General features: G+C 33.2%; 1 protein-coding gene across 1 annotated transcript in view; it reads right to left on the bottom strand.

The window, feature by feature from the left end:
• Positions 1-585: 585 nt before the first annotated feature.
• LOC142335019 (uncharacterized) overlaps positions 586-16,649 on the bottom strand; it is a 41,776-nt gene continuing 25,712 nt past the window's right edge. Inside the window, exons 8-10 of the mRNA XM_075383346.1 lie at positions 2,773-2,984; positions 1,576-1,806; positions 586-741 (exon numbers count right to left, since the gene is read on the bottom strand). Of these exons, the coding sequence (XP_075239461.1) occupies positions 586-741; positions 1,576-1,806; positions 2,773-2,984 (599 nt within the window). The remainder of the gene's footprint in view (positions 742-1,575; positions 1,807-2,772; positions 2,985-16,649) is intronic.

The following is a 16,649-nucleotide window of genomic DNA, read 5'->3' as shown; positions in this document are numbered from 1 at the left end:
TTAAAAACTATGTCCGTTCGAAATGAACATTTTCGTGTTCTGCAAGTTGAGCATCCTAAATAATAATTTGTTGCGTTTTGGTAGTTAATTTTGAAGATCAATTTGGTTTTCCTAAATTTTGAACAGAGAGGCTTAAATTCTTCATGTAACAAATAGTAGTGTTACTAATATAAAAATGAAAAAAATGCGATGAAAAAACTGCATTATTAAACTAATTTCTCTTTGTGTTAAAGACTACTAAGGTATAAAATCCTGAAATACTTTGTTTCAGTTGATATTCTAGTTGAGAAGCTCTGCATAGAAAAAAGTTTGCACAACATCAACAAATTTGATTTTTAGAACTGTTTTTATTATCCTCTCTATATTATGACCCCCAATAATGGATATATCTCACTTGCATATCTTACCTCTGCGTACTACGTTCTAACAATTATCATTGCAAAGACGAGATTTTCTCTGTTAAGTTATGAAAAAACCTTTTTTCACTTAGGAGAGAGGAAAGATGAAAAGTTTCGGAATTTTGCAACTTTTTAGGACTACAATGCTGAACTCTGACCTCATAGACTTTATTGGTTGAGTTTTGGTCTAGAGTGTAGTACACTTTGGCATTTCCGGGTCAAATGCCAGAATGTATCCAGGGTACACTCTGAAGTGATTGGTGTCATTCCACTTGCCCAGATCCAGTTCGAAGACCCCGTGACATCCACACCCACTTCTGCATTTCGGATCGTCCAGTTTTATCTGATGAGAGGAGACAAAAAATAAACAATAATTGAATATACTCTGCCCCCCCCCCAGTGTTTTTTACGCCACCAGTTACAAATTATGTATTTTTATATAGCACGTTACTATGTAAAAAAAAATAGCACGTGCGCCTGGGGGGCGTAAAAAAATATTAGCCCACTAAGCTGGGGGGGGGGGGGGGGGGGGCAAAACAGAATAGATCCCAATAATTGATTTCATAATAAAATTATGACAGTTGTTTAGCTGCTATTAGGTTGATTATCAGATCTATTCTGACTCCGCCCCCCCCCCCCCCCCCACTTACCCACCCATAGTGTGTTTTACAACCCCTAATTACAATTTGTGTTGTTACTATGTAAAAAAGCATGTGCGCGTGGGGGCAGGTAAAAATTATATGTCTATCCTATGCTGGGCGAGGGGAGGGGGGGGGGGGGGGGGGGGGGGGAGAGAGAAAATAGATCCAATTATTAATTAGTAAATTGTTAACTATTTCACCTTTCAGAAGATTTTTCATCATTTATTAAAGTAATAGTTTAAAATTCCAAGTTGCCGTTCAAATATGCACAAAATTTGTCATCTTTTTCGTTTGTAACCCCCCCCCCCCCCCCCCCCAAGTAGGGAATACGCCCCAGTTACAGAGTGCCTGTGGGATGCACAAACGTAATAATCACTAAGCTGGAGGGCACAAACGGAAGAGATCCAAAATATGGATTGATTTTTCTGACCAGTTCAACCATCGATCGAGCGATGAACGACTAATCTACAGAAAATGATCGCAATATTATTTAATCCATTTTTTTCTATCAACTCTCCAACCGGGAAGAAACTAACCGTCCATTCAGCCCCAGGCACCACTTTGTAATCGACATTGGTGAAAACGGTCGATCGATCCTGGGAAGAGCAGCCACCAGCCGTGCATCCCTCCCCTTCATGACAGTAGGCATTTTCCTCTCCTTCTCCTCCGCAATCTTTGGAAAATGGGGGCACACATTGGGTCGAATTTTCAACGCATTCCATTGTCTCATAGCAGAAATGACCCGACCCACAATCAGGGGCGAGCATCTGAAATTGAACAGATCTAAAACTATTAGTTTATTTGTAATTTTTGACGAAAAGCAGTTTCGGAAAAAAGCGCACGGAAAAAGACACCCACTTAATTTCAGGAAACAAATAGGAAACAATGCCCCCCCCCCCCACACGTGGGTTTTTTTCCGTGGAGTTTTATTTCTTAGACCCAATGAAAAGCATTGACCTCATGAAGAAAATTATAGTGCCAGAAGTTGTTTCTTTCCTGTTTGAGCATCAGTGAACAACATCCCCGCATGTGTTCCTTGTCCTTTTTAATGTCTAAATCTGTAATTAAATTGTTTAATTTGCGAGAAATTTTTTTATAGCCATAAGAACTGCAAGGTTTGACGCTACCCTTAAACAAATGCGCTACATGAAAAAAAGTAATAGAAAAAAAACCTACCAATTATGAAAATGTGTAAATTGTTCTGGGGAATCGGGACTAACCAGAAACACACAGTCGAGTACTAAAAATTCGTCTGGCATTTTTTGGCAGATGTCGAGGCTTCCGTTCATTTAATAATAATAACAAATTGTTTACGGATGCGCATATTGCAAGAGATTACTCACAATATTTAAAATACAATTCACAATTTAGTAATTTAAATGCAATTCCGATAGGATCACTGACCCTTATGGATCGTTCTCAGATGCGTATCTAAAAATCCTATTTAAATCTATTTAGAAACAGGTTGTAAAAAAAGCGGGAGAAAAGGAGCAACTTAAGCGGAATGAGAGCAATTAGCGGAATGCTTAGAAAATTCCACTCAAAGCATCGCAGTAGAATGAGCGGAACACAATTAATTCCACTTTATGTCCTGAATAAAAAAGAATAAAAAATGAGCGGAATTGGAGGATTAGTCGACTAATCCTCCAATTCCGCTCATTTTTTATTCTTATTTCACTTCCGCAAAATTCCGAGGTTTTTACCGAAGAACTCTTCAAATGGGGAGCTCTAACCTTGAACTTGATCTTGTCTGTCGAAGAGGTCGAAGAGGTTCCCTTGACGAAGTACTCGAATCCTTTCAAGATTCCCTCACAGTCGAACTGTGCAGCCGGATCTATCAGTATCTTGTTGCTGCCTGCACTGTAGTAATAATGAGTCTCAACTCTGTAACTGGCACAGTTAATCGTCTGCATCACAGGATTCCCCGCCGCACAATGGAAAGGATCTGGAAACAAATTGACGGATATGTTCTGTTCACGCCCCGCCCCAACCCGGGGGAAAAGCAACGAAAAGCAACGAAAAGCAACGAAAAGCAATTTTGAGAAAAAGCAACGAAATTGGTTTTTAGATTAAGAAGCGACTAAAAATGACGATTCCCTGCTTAAAACTCGTTTCATGTTCAAAGACTACATTGAAAATTTCTGTTGATTTTGTTAACTTCAGTTTTGATGTCTTTGATTGCAAATAAATTGATAAACAAGTTTCTGTATTTATTGCAACAAGATTTCAACACAATTTAATCATATTGTTGCAACAAATTCCCCAAAAAAGTATTAAAATTGCATTCTTTCAGATCTTGTCAAATAAGACTTGAGGAAAACGAAAATAGAAGGCTGAAAATACAAGAATATTCACAGTTTTCATGTGTTAAATTTTAAACTCGTAATAAAACATCATATAAGATCTGGATGTATATATATATATATATATATATATATAGACTGAGCCAAATTTTGTTTCTGTCATCTTCAGAACTTATGCTAGGCTCAACAGTGAGTGGACTCTGTCGCTCAGAAGATCGATCAAATAAAGAAAACCAAAGGTTTTTAATTGGTAAAGCAAGCGTTACGTTGTTACTCTGCTATTTCCCCTCATCCACTCTTGTATACTGTTGCAAATTAGATTGCCTTGAAGTAAGTTAACTCACAATGGGGCTCGTATTATCAATTCTAGTTATTTGGATAAAAACGGTACGAAAATTACTTTTACATCAATGGAAAGGACAAATTAAGGCAATTTATAATAGTAATTGAAATAATAATAACAACAATATCCACAGTTCACTTCCCAAATCAAATAAATCAAAAGTCCTCACAGCATCTCAACTAGTCTTGCAATTACAAACTTCCACAGTTCAGTCTCACTCTTAATCTCTTCGTTGCTCTTCACACTATCTTTTAAAGTTTAGTCCCAATAAACAAACTGCTTTCTCTCGCTTGTGCAAAAATCTCTCCTGTGCCCAAACTTGAAGTTCTTCCAAAATTCTCCAAAGTCTGCCTAAATTTCTCTCTGTCACTTCAATTTATACTCAACCAATACGCTCTTATCTTAAGCAAACAAACATTAATCTCTTAAGTGAACGCTGCAATTTGCACTTGAAATCTGTCACATTCTGTAGGAGGGCTTTGTTTGATATGCAATCAAATCAATACCAAATTATGAGCTGCCTTTCAACTGCTACCAACCATTGTTCAATTTTCTCCTAATCTTAAATACGCGACGTTTGGACTCTTATGTAAACAAATCCACTACACTTCATCTCATATATGCACTTTAAGTAAACACCGTAAGTCATTTTGAGTGATTGACAAATCCCTAGGAGGGGTTGCGTTCACTAAACAAACAGATTAACGTCAAAGTCCGCGATCATTATCGCTCATAGTTGCGCACACAAATTTGAGGCCAAGCTAATTTTGTCGCTTTTGTTCTTCAGGGACCATTGTTCTCCCTGTATGAATATTTCGCTAATTCATGCCCCCTAAGGCTAAAATAATGACTCGGGATGCTTTTCCCGACATTCCGTGCAAATCCACATTCAAAAAATATTCGGAAACGGAAATTTCCCAAAAACCCAAAAATTTGACCTTTATGGGTCATCCAAAAGTCACCAGTTCAAAATGAGGGCTTAATAACTTTTCTCACGGAAAGTTCTCTCCTATTTCACATAAATAGAAAATTTCACGGTCTAACTCTCACTAGAACACGAGCAATGACCGCAAACACTTTTCTTTGACCTCCCAGATGACCCCAAATTTCCAATTTAATAACTCGCGAAATAGTGGTCAAAACGTGTTGGGTTTATTTTTTTTAGTAACAATAGGGTGCCATCAATTTGGCTGCCAATTGTAATGACCAACTGATCAGTCGTTGCAAGTCGTTTGCAAATTGAATATTTTCAGCGAGTCATATCAACCAAAACCCGAAAAATCTGAAATCGGAAAAATTGACCGGGGAGGGTATTTTCTTTCACTAACTGTCTCAGGCTATCATATTAATACCATTTCAAAGTCAATCGGCGGCTCAAAAAGACCAATTTCCGGTTTTCAGCACTCGGGTTATCTCGAAGCACTGACTTCTGGTCGAACCCGGAAGTTAAAAATAGCACCAATAGAAAGCCCTCGAAAAGTTACACTTGAAAAGCCCCGAAAATCATAAGGCTGCTACCAATACTCCACGAGCACGTCAATTTTTACGGGAGTGCAGTAGCTCCGTGCGGATTCATCTGGGGTCAAATCTGACATTAAAATTGGATTCCTCGTACTCAAATTAGTCTATACTAGCCTGAAAAGAGCATTGGGTGTACCTGACATTAAAATTTGGTAAACGTTCGCTGAATATAATTCTACATGGGGGGGCGGCTTAGATTTCATTAGTGGTGTTTCAAAAAACTGATGAACTGACTTTTTAATTACTCTTAATCAACAAAACTTTACTTTAATAACTCAAATCGAAAAGGTGTAACCGGCCGCGCATCCCTATTATATATTGACAATCCTTAGAGGAAATTGCCCACAAATTTTCATAGTCCAATGATGAATATAAAATTAAGAGTTGAGGTGTATCAGGTTTGGGGATGCCCATTATTCTGCATATTCAAAATCGCACTTTTAGTTACTTCAAATTGAAATCCCAATTTTGTTCAAAGTATCTAGTTCACTTCAAATGTTCGTCTCTAGTTTTTTTAAATTTAAATCACTCATTACGACTTTGGCTTTATACACAAACACAACTTTGCTTTGCTAATTCAACTAGTTATGTTGACAGCTCAATATGCTTTTGCTCATTATATTGTTTGTTTAAGATATATCACTCAACTCCCTTCTCTGGCGCCTTCGAAACAATAACCCTTTAAGGGGGAATTTTTTTCAAACACCTAATTAACTTGTCTAAGCTGACCTAAATTATCTAAGCTTACTCGCAGTTTCTACTTATGACAATTCCCTGCGTTCTACAGTTTCGAAGATGCCACAGAGTGTTGACATTTCTATATAATATTTTAGATTGTGAGTACCAAGCTCATAAATTAATTTGACGGTCAAATGTTTAATAGGAGTTTGTATCTCCACTTTTAACTATTATGGGCTATTAGTTATATTCTATAGTTATTAATTATTAGTTATAAGATTAGGAATTGATTGTATAGGCAATCAACAAACAATAAACAAAATAAACAAAATCGTATCAACACGTAGGCGAAGTCCAATTTGTTTTGGAGGCGAGTTCAAAAACTTGAGTTTGAGAATACTGTGAACGGTCTAACCAAATTGAATGAGCGAAAGTCTGATTAGAGGTGTTAATAACCTGTGGGGTAATAAGCAATTTTGATCACGGATTTGTGTTTTTTATATCCTGGGTAGAAGTTTTATGTGTTATGTATGTCGTTGTATAAACACCAACAAATTTTTACAATTTCGTCTGAAATTGAGAATTCTAAAATGTTTCACCTTTCAAACGTTTAATAACTTTATGATTTCCCAGAAATCATATATTACCTTCTCAAGTCGAGAACGGATGGTTATCTTGTAGAAATCTGGCACATTCCTACAGGACGATGCATCTTCTGGCAGAAATTGTAAGATACAGCCGTCCCCGGTGTATCTTTTTCTCTGATGGTTCGTTACTCTGACAGTTTCTGCTAGATTTTCAATTTCTGGCAGAATCTTGCAAGAAAACCACATTCTGCCAGAATTTGACAGATGACCATTTTCGACCAGAATCTGCCAGATTCCTACAAGATAACCATCCGGTCTTGACTAGGATTTCATCATAATATATATAAGCGACCTTGTATGAAATCAAGGAGTAAATGAATGATTGCGGTGTTGCATGGCTGTTCAATCTGAATAGCAAGAGACGTTTATACTTTTTGGTTTTTTGTGATTCCTGCATGCAGAAGCACTAAAAAAGTTTGCAAAGGCAAATTTGTCTGAAAATATGCATTCATAAAAATTAGGATCCTTTCCGCTCCCCCCCCCAGCTCAGGGGGTGCATGAATGTTTCCTCTCATTGAAAGATTGTCAATTTATCGCTGGGTGTCTTTTGTAGATTTGTCTCGATTTGCCGAAGCATTTTCAAAAAAATTAGCAAAGAAATGCGCTGAAATGTTTCAAAATTTCAACTCAGTAACCATGCACAAGTAGTGGATAAAACAAGGATTCCAACCACCAGTAAAATTTGTCCCTTTTTCCTAACGCTAATCGCGCATGTCGAATCGGGCCAAATTTTACTGTTTGTTGGAATCCTTGTTTTATCCACTACTACAGCCACCACTATAAATACATATTAAGCGCACAATTTTGTGTACAGAAATGTACATAGCCAGTATAATTTATGTATTTCATACGCTAACATCCAAAGTTCTCAAAGCTAGTTTTAAGCCTAATTTCATATCTAATATACCAAACTATTTTGAAATACATCAGGTTAATCATCTCACAAAGTTTTTTTTCAATAGAATCGGATGGACTGAAAATTACTCAAAATTGCTTAGAATTGGATAATAAGAAACAAGTTTCTTTAAAATTTTTGACTTTAACCAGGAGACAATTGATCTATGATGTTTAACTGAGTGATTCTATGTAACTGGTTACATTTTTGAGCCGAGTCTTGAGAGGTCTTGCTAAAAGGTTGACTCGCCTTTACCACGCTACGGCAGTACTGCTCGACCTTTCGTAATGGCAACTGTGGGGGAGGGTGCAACTACAGAATGCTGGAACAGTTTTAATTTTAATTATTAGGCTGACTGAAGTCTAATATTAAGCTGACTGAACAATATTAATATATCATTTGTAGGGATATCGATATCAATATTAATATTAATATTAAATATGTTTCTCAATAACCAATCACTTGTTTATCATTTATGAAAATTGTAGTTCTGTCATACACCTAAATTATAGCTGGCTATCCTTCTGAACTTCTGCCAAAAACTTTGTGAGGAACTTTTCACATTCTGAGTAATAGTCTGTTGAGACTAGGATCCTGGGATAGCTTTCACACGCTTGAGAGAAGTTGATATAACTCTGGATAGTAGAGTAGGAATATCCTTTATCGTTCAGTAGTTTTTTCCAGGGAGTATCCTTATTGTTTTCTTGATGATTTTGTTTCACTTTCCCCCATATGTATCCTCTGTCAGAAATTGTCAGTAGATATAAACGATTCAGCTTTCCCTCCATGTTATTGACTGTGGTGAGATAAGACTCCAATTCACCAATATTGATTGAATTCCTGAGTTTATTGTGGAAAGATAAATATTCCAGCACATTCACTTCAAACTTGTTCAGTGTTTCCTGATGCTCGTAACTTAGTAAGTCCTTCTTGAACTTGGAGAGGAATAGCTGGAAGAGTTCTGTTTTAGTTCGTTTTCCAGTCTCACTTTCAAGTTCGGCGGTGTTGTCGAGTATGCATTTGTTCTCTTTACAAAATGTAATCATTTGAGTTGTTAAATTAGTCGACTCGTTTATATTTTTTTCAGATAAAGAAGTGCATGATAAAGCTCCAGTTATTAAAGTCTCGTCAAATGACGAAAATTGTTTAAAATTTTTCGCTAGTTTTTGTAGTGAAGTGAAACTCATGGTGAATGGCCAAAAAGTGTCGTGGAGAATAAAGGTCCCCTTATGGAGAATTATTCTAGAACATTCTTTTTTCTAGAATATTCTGACATGATTTTTAACTTAAAATTAGTTATCCTTTCCCAAGTAATCAGCTGTTTGAAAGTAAAGTAATATCTAAATCCTTCTTTTAAATTGAAATCTTTGTATAATTTATTAAAAATTAAATAAAAGTTTTAATAAATACTCACCTTACTAGCTAATTTTTAAGGGCGTCATATATTCGAATTTTTCACTTGTTTGACATCATTCTGTTAGTGGTGGTGGGTTTCTTTGTCAATGGTGGCGGCCATTTTAGCATGACATCCACTTTTCATTCGATCTGCGAAGCAGTTTCACTGATGTGTAATGCGATGTTAAACCAAGCTTGTTGACTTCTTGTACTATAGTGGTTGCTAAATATGAAAGAAAGCGAACAAAAAGAGCACAGTCAAAAACACTGAGATCGGTGGAAACACAATGATTAGTGTTTTTCTATGTCTTCTTGAATATTATACTTATAAACATGCTCTCTGAGTTGATTTCTAGTATTACCATATCTATATCTATGAAGATAAATACATAGTCTACATTTCCTATTTCCAAATCTATATAATGATATATGTTTATAAACATTACACATACTACATGATAGATTTTGATCAGGATCAGAATAATGATATTCCGAATGTTCTATATAATCTTTCACTTTAACCATATTTTCACATACATAACAAGAATATTCTAATTCTTTGCAATTATTACAACATTCTTTCCAAGGTTTATTTATACACTTTTTGCATTTCATTTTCGTTTTTTGAAATAGTATTTTTTGATTATTACCCTAAATAAATACATCATGTCCCAATCAACTAAAACTAATGTCATAAACTTCTGCGATGTCTGTAATCTATCTTTTGAATCAAGGAAGGGTTTATACAGGCATCAATCATACGATCTCAAACATAAGGAACTATTGGAGAAAATGTTTGAGTCTGAAGAAGAAGAAATCTCTGAGAGGGTGTATAATTCGGATGAATATGATTATATCATTAAAACTAAACCAGCCACCAAAACTAAAACTAAAACTGAAGAGGATATCTCCACCAGATTTAATTATGAATGTAAAGAATGTCATGAATAATTAAGGAATAAAATAGCTCTAACTAATCACTCATATAGTCATAATCGTAAGTATCTAGAAAACACAGAAGACTTTGATATAAACTCCAGTCAGAACATGAGAGAATTTTATATTACTGATAAAGGTGGCAATTACATTGAAGATATAGATGAAGCAACTAATTACTCTTTACAAGAAATTAAAAAGTGTTACTTATTTTGTAAATTTAAGAGTTTTAAATATAAGATCAAGGCTGAATGTGATTATAAGAAGAGAACCAAAGAAGAAGTTAAAACTACTAAAATGTTCTTCAATACTGCTTATATCAATAATAATGCAATATATGAATATGGTGACTTCAATCGGTGGCTAGATTTCGAAAAGGAAATATATGAAGGTTATGGTTATGATTTTGAGTTTCTTGGAATAAGAAGTATTCAGTTAATTATTGAACAAACTAAAGCATCTATTGGTAGTTACATAGATTTACCTCCTGTTCTCACAAACTCTAAATCGATATTAAATATACGTGGTTATAAATACAATTGCTTACAACTAACTATAACTGCTTGGCTACATCCCGCCTCACACCATGCAACTCGAGAAAGTAAATATGTAGATAAATTAATTGAACCAAGACAACAACATGAAGATGACTTTGCTTATATAATACAAATACAGAAATTGTATAATAATAATATTTGGGTATACACACCTTGTGGTGGGGGCAAAATTGAATAGTTTAAACAAGTCAATGATTTTAATAAAGATAGAAAAGATGTGAGAATACTAGTTTGGAGTAATGGTCAAATAGAGCACTGTGCCCTAATAAAAAACATAGAAACCCTGTTAGAACGACCAAATAAAAACAACATTAAATATTATTATTGTGATAGGTGTACCTATTGGTTTAACTCACAAATTAAATATGATAAACACGAATGCAACAACTCATTCAAACCAGAGATTGTTTGTCCTAAGAAAAAACAAATTACTTTTATTAATGAACACAAACGTCAGAATATAAAAAATATTATAACTGCTGATATAGAACGTTGCATTGTTGAAGTCTCAATTAATGGTTATGGCGAAGCATCGGTGAAACCGGTTCCCGGATGGTCGGAGACTCATAAATATGTAATAGCTGAACATATTCCAATAGCTGTTGGTTACACCTGGCAAGGTAACTTCCAGCACTACTTCGGTCTAGGCTGCATTAAAAGTTTTGCGAGAGATCTATTAGAAATAGAAACTGAGAATAACTTCAAGCGCAAGAAACAAATGATATTCACAGAAGAAGATAAATTATATCATGAAACCAATAACACCTGTCATATCTGCAGCAAAACATGTATTAATAAAGTAAGAGATCTTTGTCATGAAACTGGTAAATATAGAGAACCTGCATGTAAAATAGGTAATCTAAGATACAAACAACAAAAATTCATTCCAGTAATATTCCATAATGGCTCTGGCTATGACTTTAACCTACTATACAGTGAACTCTTTAAACAGAATAATGATAAAAGAAAAGTAGATAATATACCACTAGCTGCTGGTAAGTCTAAGATGTTTAGCATTGGTTATCTCAAATTCTTAGATAGTTATAACTTCTTAGCTATGCCTCTAGATCAAATGGCAAAGATATACGGATTTAAAACTAAAACAATATATCCATATGAATATTTTGGTTTAGAGTCGTATACTAGCAAAGCTACCTGGGGAACCACGACAAAGTCGTATGATGAAGTTATAGGTAATCTAAATGTAGAATCTTCAAATCCTCTCTACATAAGAAATTACCAACACATGAAGAAGTCGATATCTTTAATTAAGACAACAGTCATAAAACTGGTAAAGATCTAACTATAGAGTATTTACAAAATGATGTGGAAATATTAGACTACTGCATGAATGAATATGTTAATCTAAGTATGAAAGAATTCAAGCTCAACCCACTACATTATGTAAGTCTCCCAGGTTATAGTTTTGATTGTTGGTTAATGTCAAGTGGTGTTACATTAGATACATGAAAAGAAAAACAAATGCTAGATAATTTTGTTGGAGCAAAGAGAGGTGGTATATGTGGAATAATGGGTGATAGATATATAGATCGGCAAAACCGCTTCGCGGATAACAGTGATGGTAAGACCATATGGTACATTGATGCAAACAACCTATACGGCTATGCAATGATAAAAAAGCCACCTTATAAGGACTTCCAGTTTACTACTACTATTACTCTTGATACTATATTAAATACTCCAGATGATAGTGATCATTGTTACTATATAGTTTGTGATATTGATTATACTAAAAGAGAGAACAGAACAGTTAGCACTAAAGCCTTATAAGAGAAAGATAAATCATAATGAATTAGGTTACAGAGAAAGAGATGGAGGCAAGGCAAGATCAGAGAAATTAATCTTAGACAAAAAACAACGAAACAGAAAATATGGTTCATAATAGGATGTTAAAATTCAATGTTAAGATGCGAGTGAAAGCAACAAAAATACCTAGAGTAATTAAATTTAAACAAGATTATATATGTAGAGAACAATACTAACAAAAGAGCAACAGCTAAAACTGAAGCAGAAAAGGATGTAAGGAAATTAATGAATAACTCCCTATATGGAAGAATGTGCATGAATCCTCTACACTTCTTTCAAAGCAAGTTCTTGCATGATGAAGTAAAGATAATGAAAAGTGTAAGTAAACCAACACTTAAGAATATAACTAGACATAGAGATTATAGCCAAATAGAATATGTAAAGAAAAAAATAAAATATAGCTCACCTGTATATGTAGGAGTAACAATACTTGAACTTAGCAAATTACATATGTTTGATGTATTCTATAATATTCTACAGCCATCCCTCAAAGATCTAACACTTCACTATATGGAAACGGACAGTTTCGTATTAAGTTATAGTGAAGGTAAAGTTAGTGATGAGCATATGGACTTAAGTAATCTAGACATACCTATAAAAACTAATAATAAAGTCCCCGGCAAGTTTAAGCACAAGCTGGGGAGTAGGATTATTGAGGAATTTATAGCATTGTCCCACAAAACATATAGCTTCAAAAATTATCCTAAAAACACTAAAGAAAACGGAATAAAGAAGCATAATAATGAATAATATACAGAAAACTATAGATGAATGCAGAATACAAAAAGTTGGCGATAACATGACAATAACAAAAACAAGTAACATTAGTTTAAATATATTTGATGATAAAAGGTTTTATGTAAACAATATAAAAAGTTATCCTCATGATGAGAGTCTATATCTATTCAAAAGAGATTTAATAAAAAAGATCTGCAAACGGACGAAGTCCGTGGCAAGCCAAGCAGGTTCCCTGATTAATACTACTCCAATAGAGCTATTAAAAAAATTAGGGTTAGATGTACGTAAAGAATCATTAGAATCGTTCATAAATAATATTAAAGAATTAACCATCAATGATGATAGAAAGCTAATCCTTGCCGCCATTACACTATATAACGATTTATTATAATTATGAAAAATGACTAAACTAGAAACACTTATAGAATTAAATAATCTAGAAAAACAAAACAGAAGAAATAGATTAGAAGATAAATTAAAACAACAGGAATATTATGGTGAAATAGAAGAGTTATTTGATCCTTTAACTAAAACACTAAATGCAAACGATGAACACAATCTAGCATTAAGTGAACAAACATTAAGAGCAATAGATTGGCAAAATCATGAGTTAGATAAACAAACTAAGATGATCCAGCAAGCTGGCTACCAGTTTAATGAAGCATTAATGAAGTCCATTGGCAAAGCTGTAGAGGCAGCTTGAGATAAACCAGGACTTTTAGTAGATAAAGACACAGCGCAAATTATTAAATTATTGTAAGTTCAATCTAACCCTCAATTAAAGTTAAAGTTCGAAAATTTAGATATTGGTGAATTTGAAATGAACGGTGTTAAACTAATTTACCAAGAAAGTGCATTTATAGTTAAGGATAATATATATGAATTGTCAGATGAGTTTATAAACTTTCTTAATAACCCTGATATAAAACATGGTGAAATCGAGGAAGATGAAAACAAAATTAAAAGGTTTTTAAAGGATATTAGATATGATTTAGGAAAAAGGGATAAGAAAAGCGCTAGATATAGAACAATAAAACGTATAATAGGGGCAAAATATGATGTATATGGTAGGGGATTAAATAGCAACCCAGAACCAAATTGTTTAATAGAAAGACTAGAATTATTAATACTAGAAACAAAAGCTGGTCTTGATGGATTATATGATGAAATGCTAGATAGATCTAAGCAACCCTTATCTATAGATATTATTAATCAAGAGCAACTAGATTTTGTTTTTAACTATGGTAAATGAATAATAATGGATAAACATCAACAACAACAATAACAACAACACTTATTAGCTAAAGAAATATTCAGTCCTCAAATAACAAAGTTTAGAAGACAAAGAATAATACCTATATATAAGGATGAAACATGGTCAGCTGATTTGATAGACAAATCATCTCTAAGTAAAAATAATAATAATTATAAGTTTATTTTAACTGTTATAGATATATTCACAAAATATGGATGGGCTATTCCATTAAAGAATAAGTCTGGTTTTTCTATAACACATGGTTTTAAAATAGTATTAAGTGAACATCCACAAGGTGGCTCTGAACCTAGAAAACCAGAAAAGTTATGGGTAGATAGAGGTAGTGAGTTTTACAATAAAACATTTAAATCTTTAATGAAAGAATATGGAACCAGCAAAACCGCTTCAGGGATAGAACTATATTCTACTTATAGTGATTTAAAGGCTGTATTCAAAGAGAGATTTAATAGAAAATCAATACACGTAATAAATAAACCTATGTTCATCAATCGTGATGGTAATTGGGTAAATATACTAAATGATGCAGTCATAACATATAGGAATAGCATTCATTCAACAATTAATATGACACCTGTTGATGCTTCTAATAATCCTGATAAAGTTAGATACTTTGTTAATTCTACCAAAGCAACACCCAAACTTAAAGTTGGTGATTATGTTAGAAATGCAGATAAACGTAATATCTTCTCTAAAGGTTACACTTCTAATTGGAATAGAGAATTGTTTAAAGTTAATGAAATTCTTAAAACACATCCACCAACATATAAAATAGAAGATATTAATGGTGAGATAACAGAAGGTAAATATTACGAACAGGAAATATTAAAATCCGAGTTTGACTTTTAACCTAATAATAAGGTTTTGGAATCATTAATTATAAACCTCCGGTCAGCTACGAAGTAGATCAGGGAACCTGCTTCGCAGATTGACCTGCGGTCCTAAGTCTAATTATAATTCTAAGTTTAAGTCTAATTGTAAGACTAATTATAAGTCTAATTACAAGACTAATTATTATTCTAATTATATGTAAACAAATAAAAAGATGACAAGAAATAGATTCAATCAAGCTAAACATCAATGGCGAAATATGACCGGAGGTCCATCGGGGAACCCGCTTCTCGGATCAACATCAACATCAGCAAACAACTTAACACTAAGTAAGGCTCGTGGGTTATTCCTAGAAGATAATGATAAAACTGATATGATACTGATACCTATAAAATTACAAATGTGCACCCTCCCATAGATGAAAAGGATGTTGTTAATAAAGAGTATTGTGACAATAACTTATTATCCTCTCCTAATAAAATAGACATTTTACGTAGAAACATAACTGAACTAAGAAAAGGTGAATTTGATAAAGTCACAACTAAAACATTACAAATAAATGAAACACGAGTTAATGCAGAACTAATTAATGAGTTTATTGAATCAACAAATGAAGTCACAAATACTGTTAAGTTTAATAATAAAGTTGCTGCTGATACTATCTCTAAATATAATCAAATAAAACAAGAAATTGATAATAATAAGTATAATCAGAATATCACTAACATACAACTAGATGGAATGTTTACTACTGGGCTAAAAGAGTTTAAAGAAGTGAATAAAAAGACTAATTCTTTTATAGATGAAGCCCTTTTAAAGAGTAAAAGGACAATAGTACAATATATAATTGCTATACTTTTACGAAGTACGTTAGTTGATAATAAAGAGCAAGCAAGACTTGAGATGCATTATGGTTTTAAACAAGAAGATATAACGAAAGAAATAGAAAGAATTTTTACTAATTAAAATAACCGAAACTATGACTAACCCAACAGCACTGAGTGAGAGATTACTATATCCCATCTTGTCAACCGTTAATGAAAAATAAATAAACGAAAAGATTCAAGCTAATAATAAATTTAACAACAATATTAACATTATAAAAGTTATTCGAAATTATTATGAAACTGAAACTAATAACTACAATAAGAAGTTAAGTAGATAAAAGAATTATATTAACGTAGCTGAGATAATAGAAATAGTATTATCATCTATAGCAACAACTGCAACATCAACATCAGTTGCATTAACAGGTATAGGATTACCTTATTCTATACCAACAGTTTTTGCTACAGCAACTGTTTGTGGTTCATTATCAAAAACAATTAATACTAAAATAAGAAATAAAATTATAAAGTATTCACAAATGTATATTTTAAGTAAAAAGTTTAGCGACAAGATTAATAGACTATATACTAAATCAATGAATGATAATAAAATAGATAATGATGAGTATAATGAATTAGTTAGGGTATATGAGGACTATAAGAAGAACAAGAAAAATAAGCTGAGTGTTTTTTTAAACTAAAGTTGTTAGTGTTTAGTTATAATAATGTATTTAGTAATAATAATAATAGTATTAAAATTTATCGATAATCATAAACATAATACAAATATAATCAAAATCATAATCATAATCATAAATATAAAATAATCATAATCAAAA

Source organism: Convolutriloba macropyga, chromosome 2 (assembly GCF_964194025.1).
Source record: "Convolutriloba macropyga chromosome 2, txConMacr16.3, whole genome shotgun sequence".
Taxonomy (NCBI): domain Eukaryota; kingdom Metazoa; phylum Xenacoelomorpha; order Acoela; family Convolutidae; genus Convolutriloba; species Convolutriloba macropyga.
The sequence above is the reverse complement of the archived record's forward strand: the minus strand, read 5'-3'. Positions and strand labels throughout refer to the sequence as shown.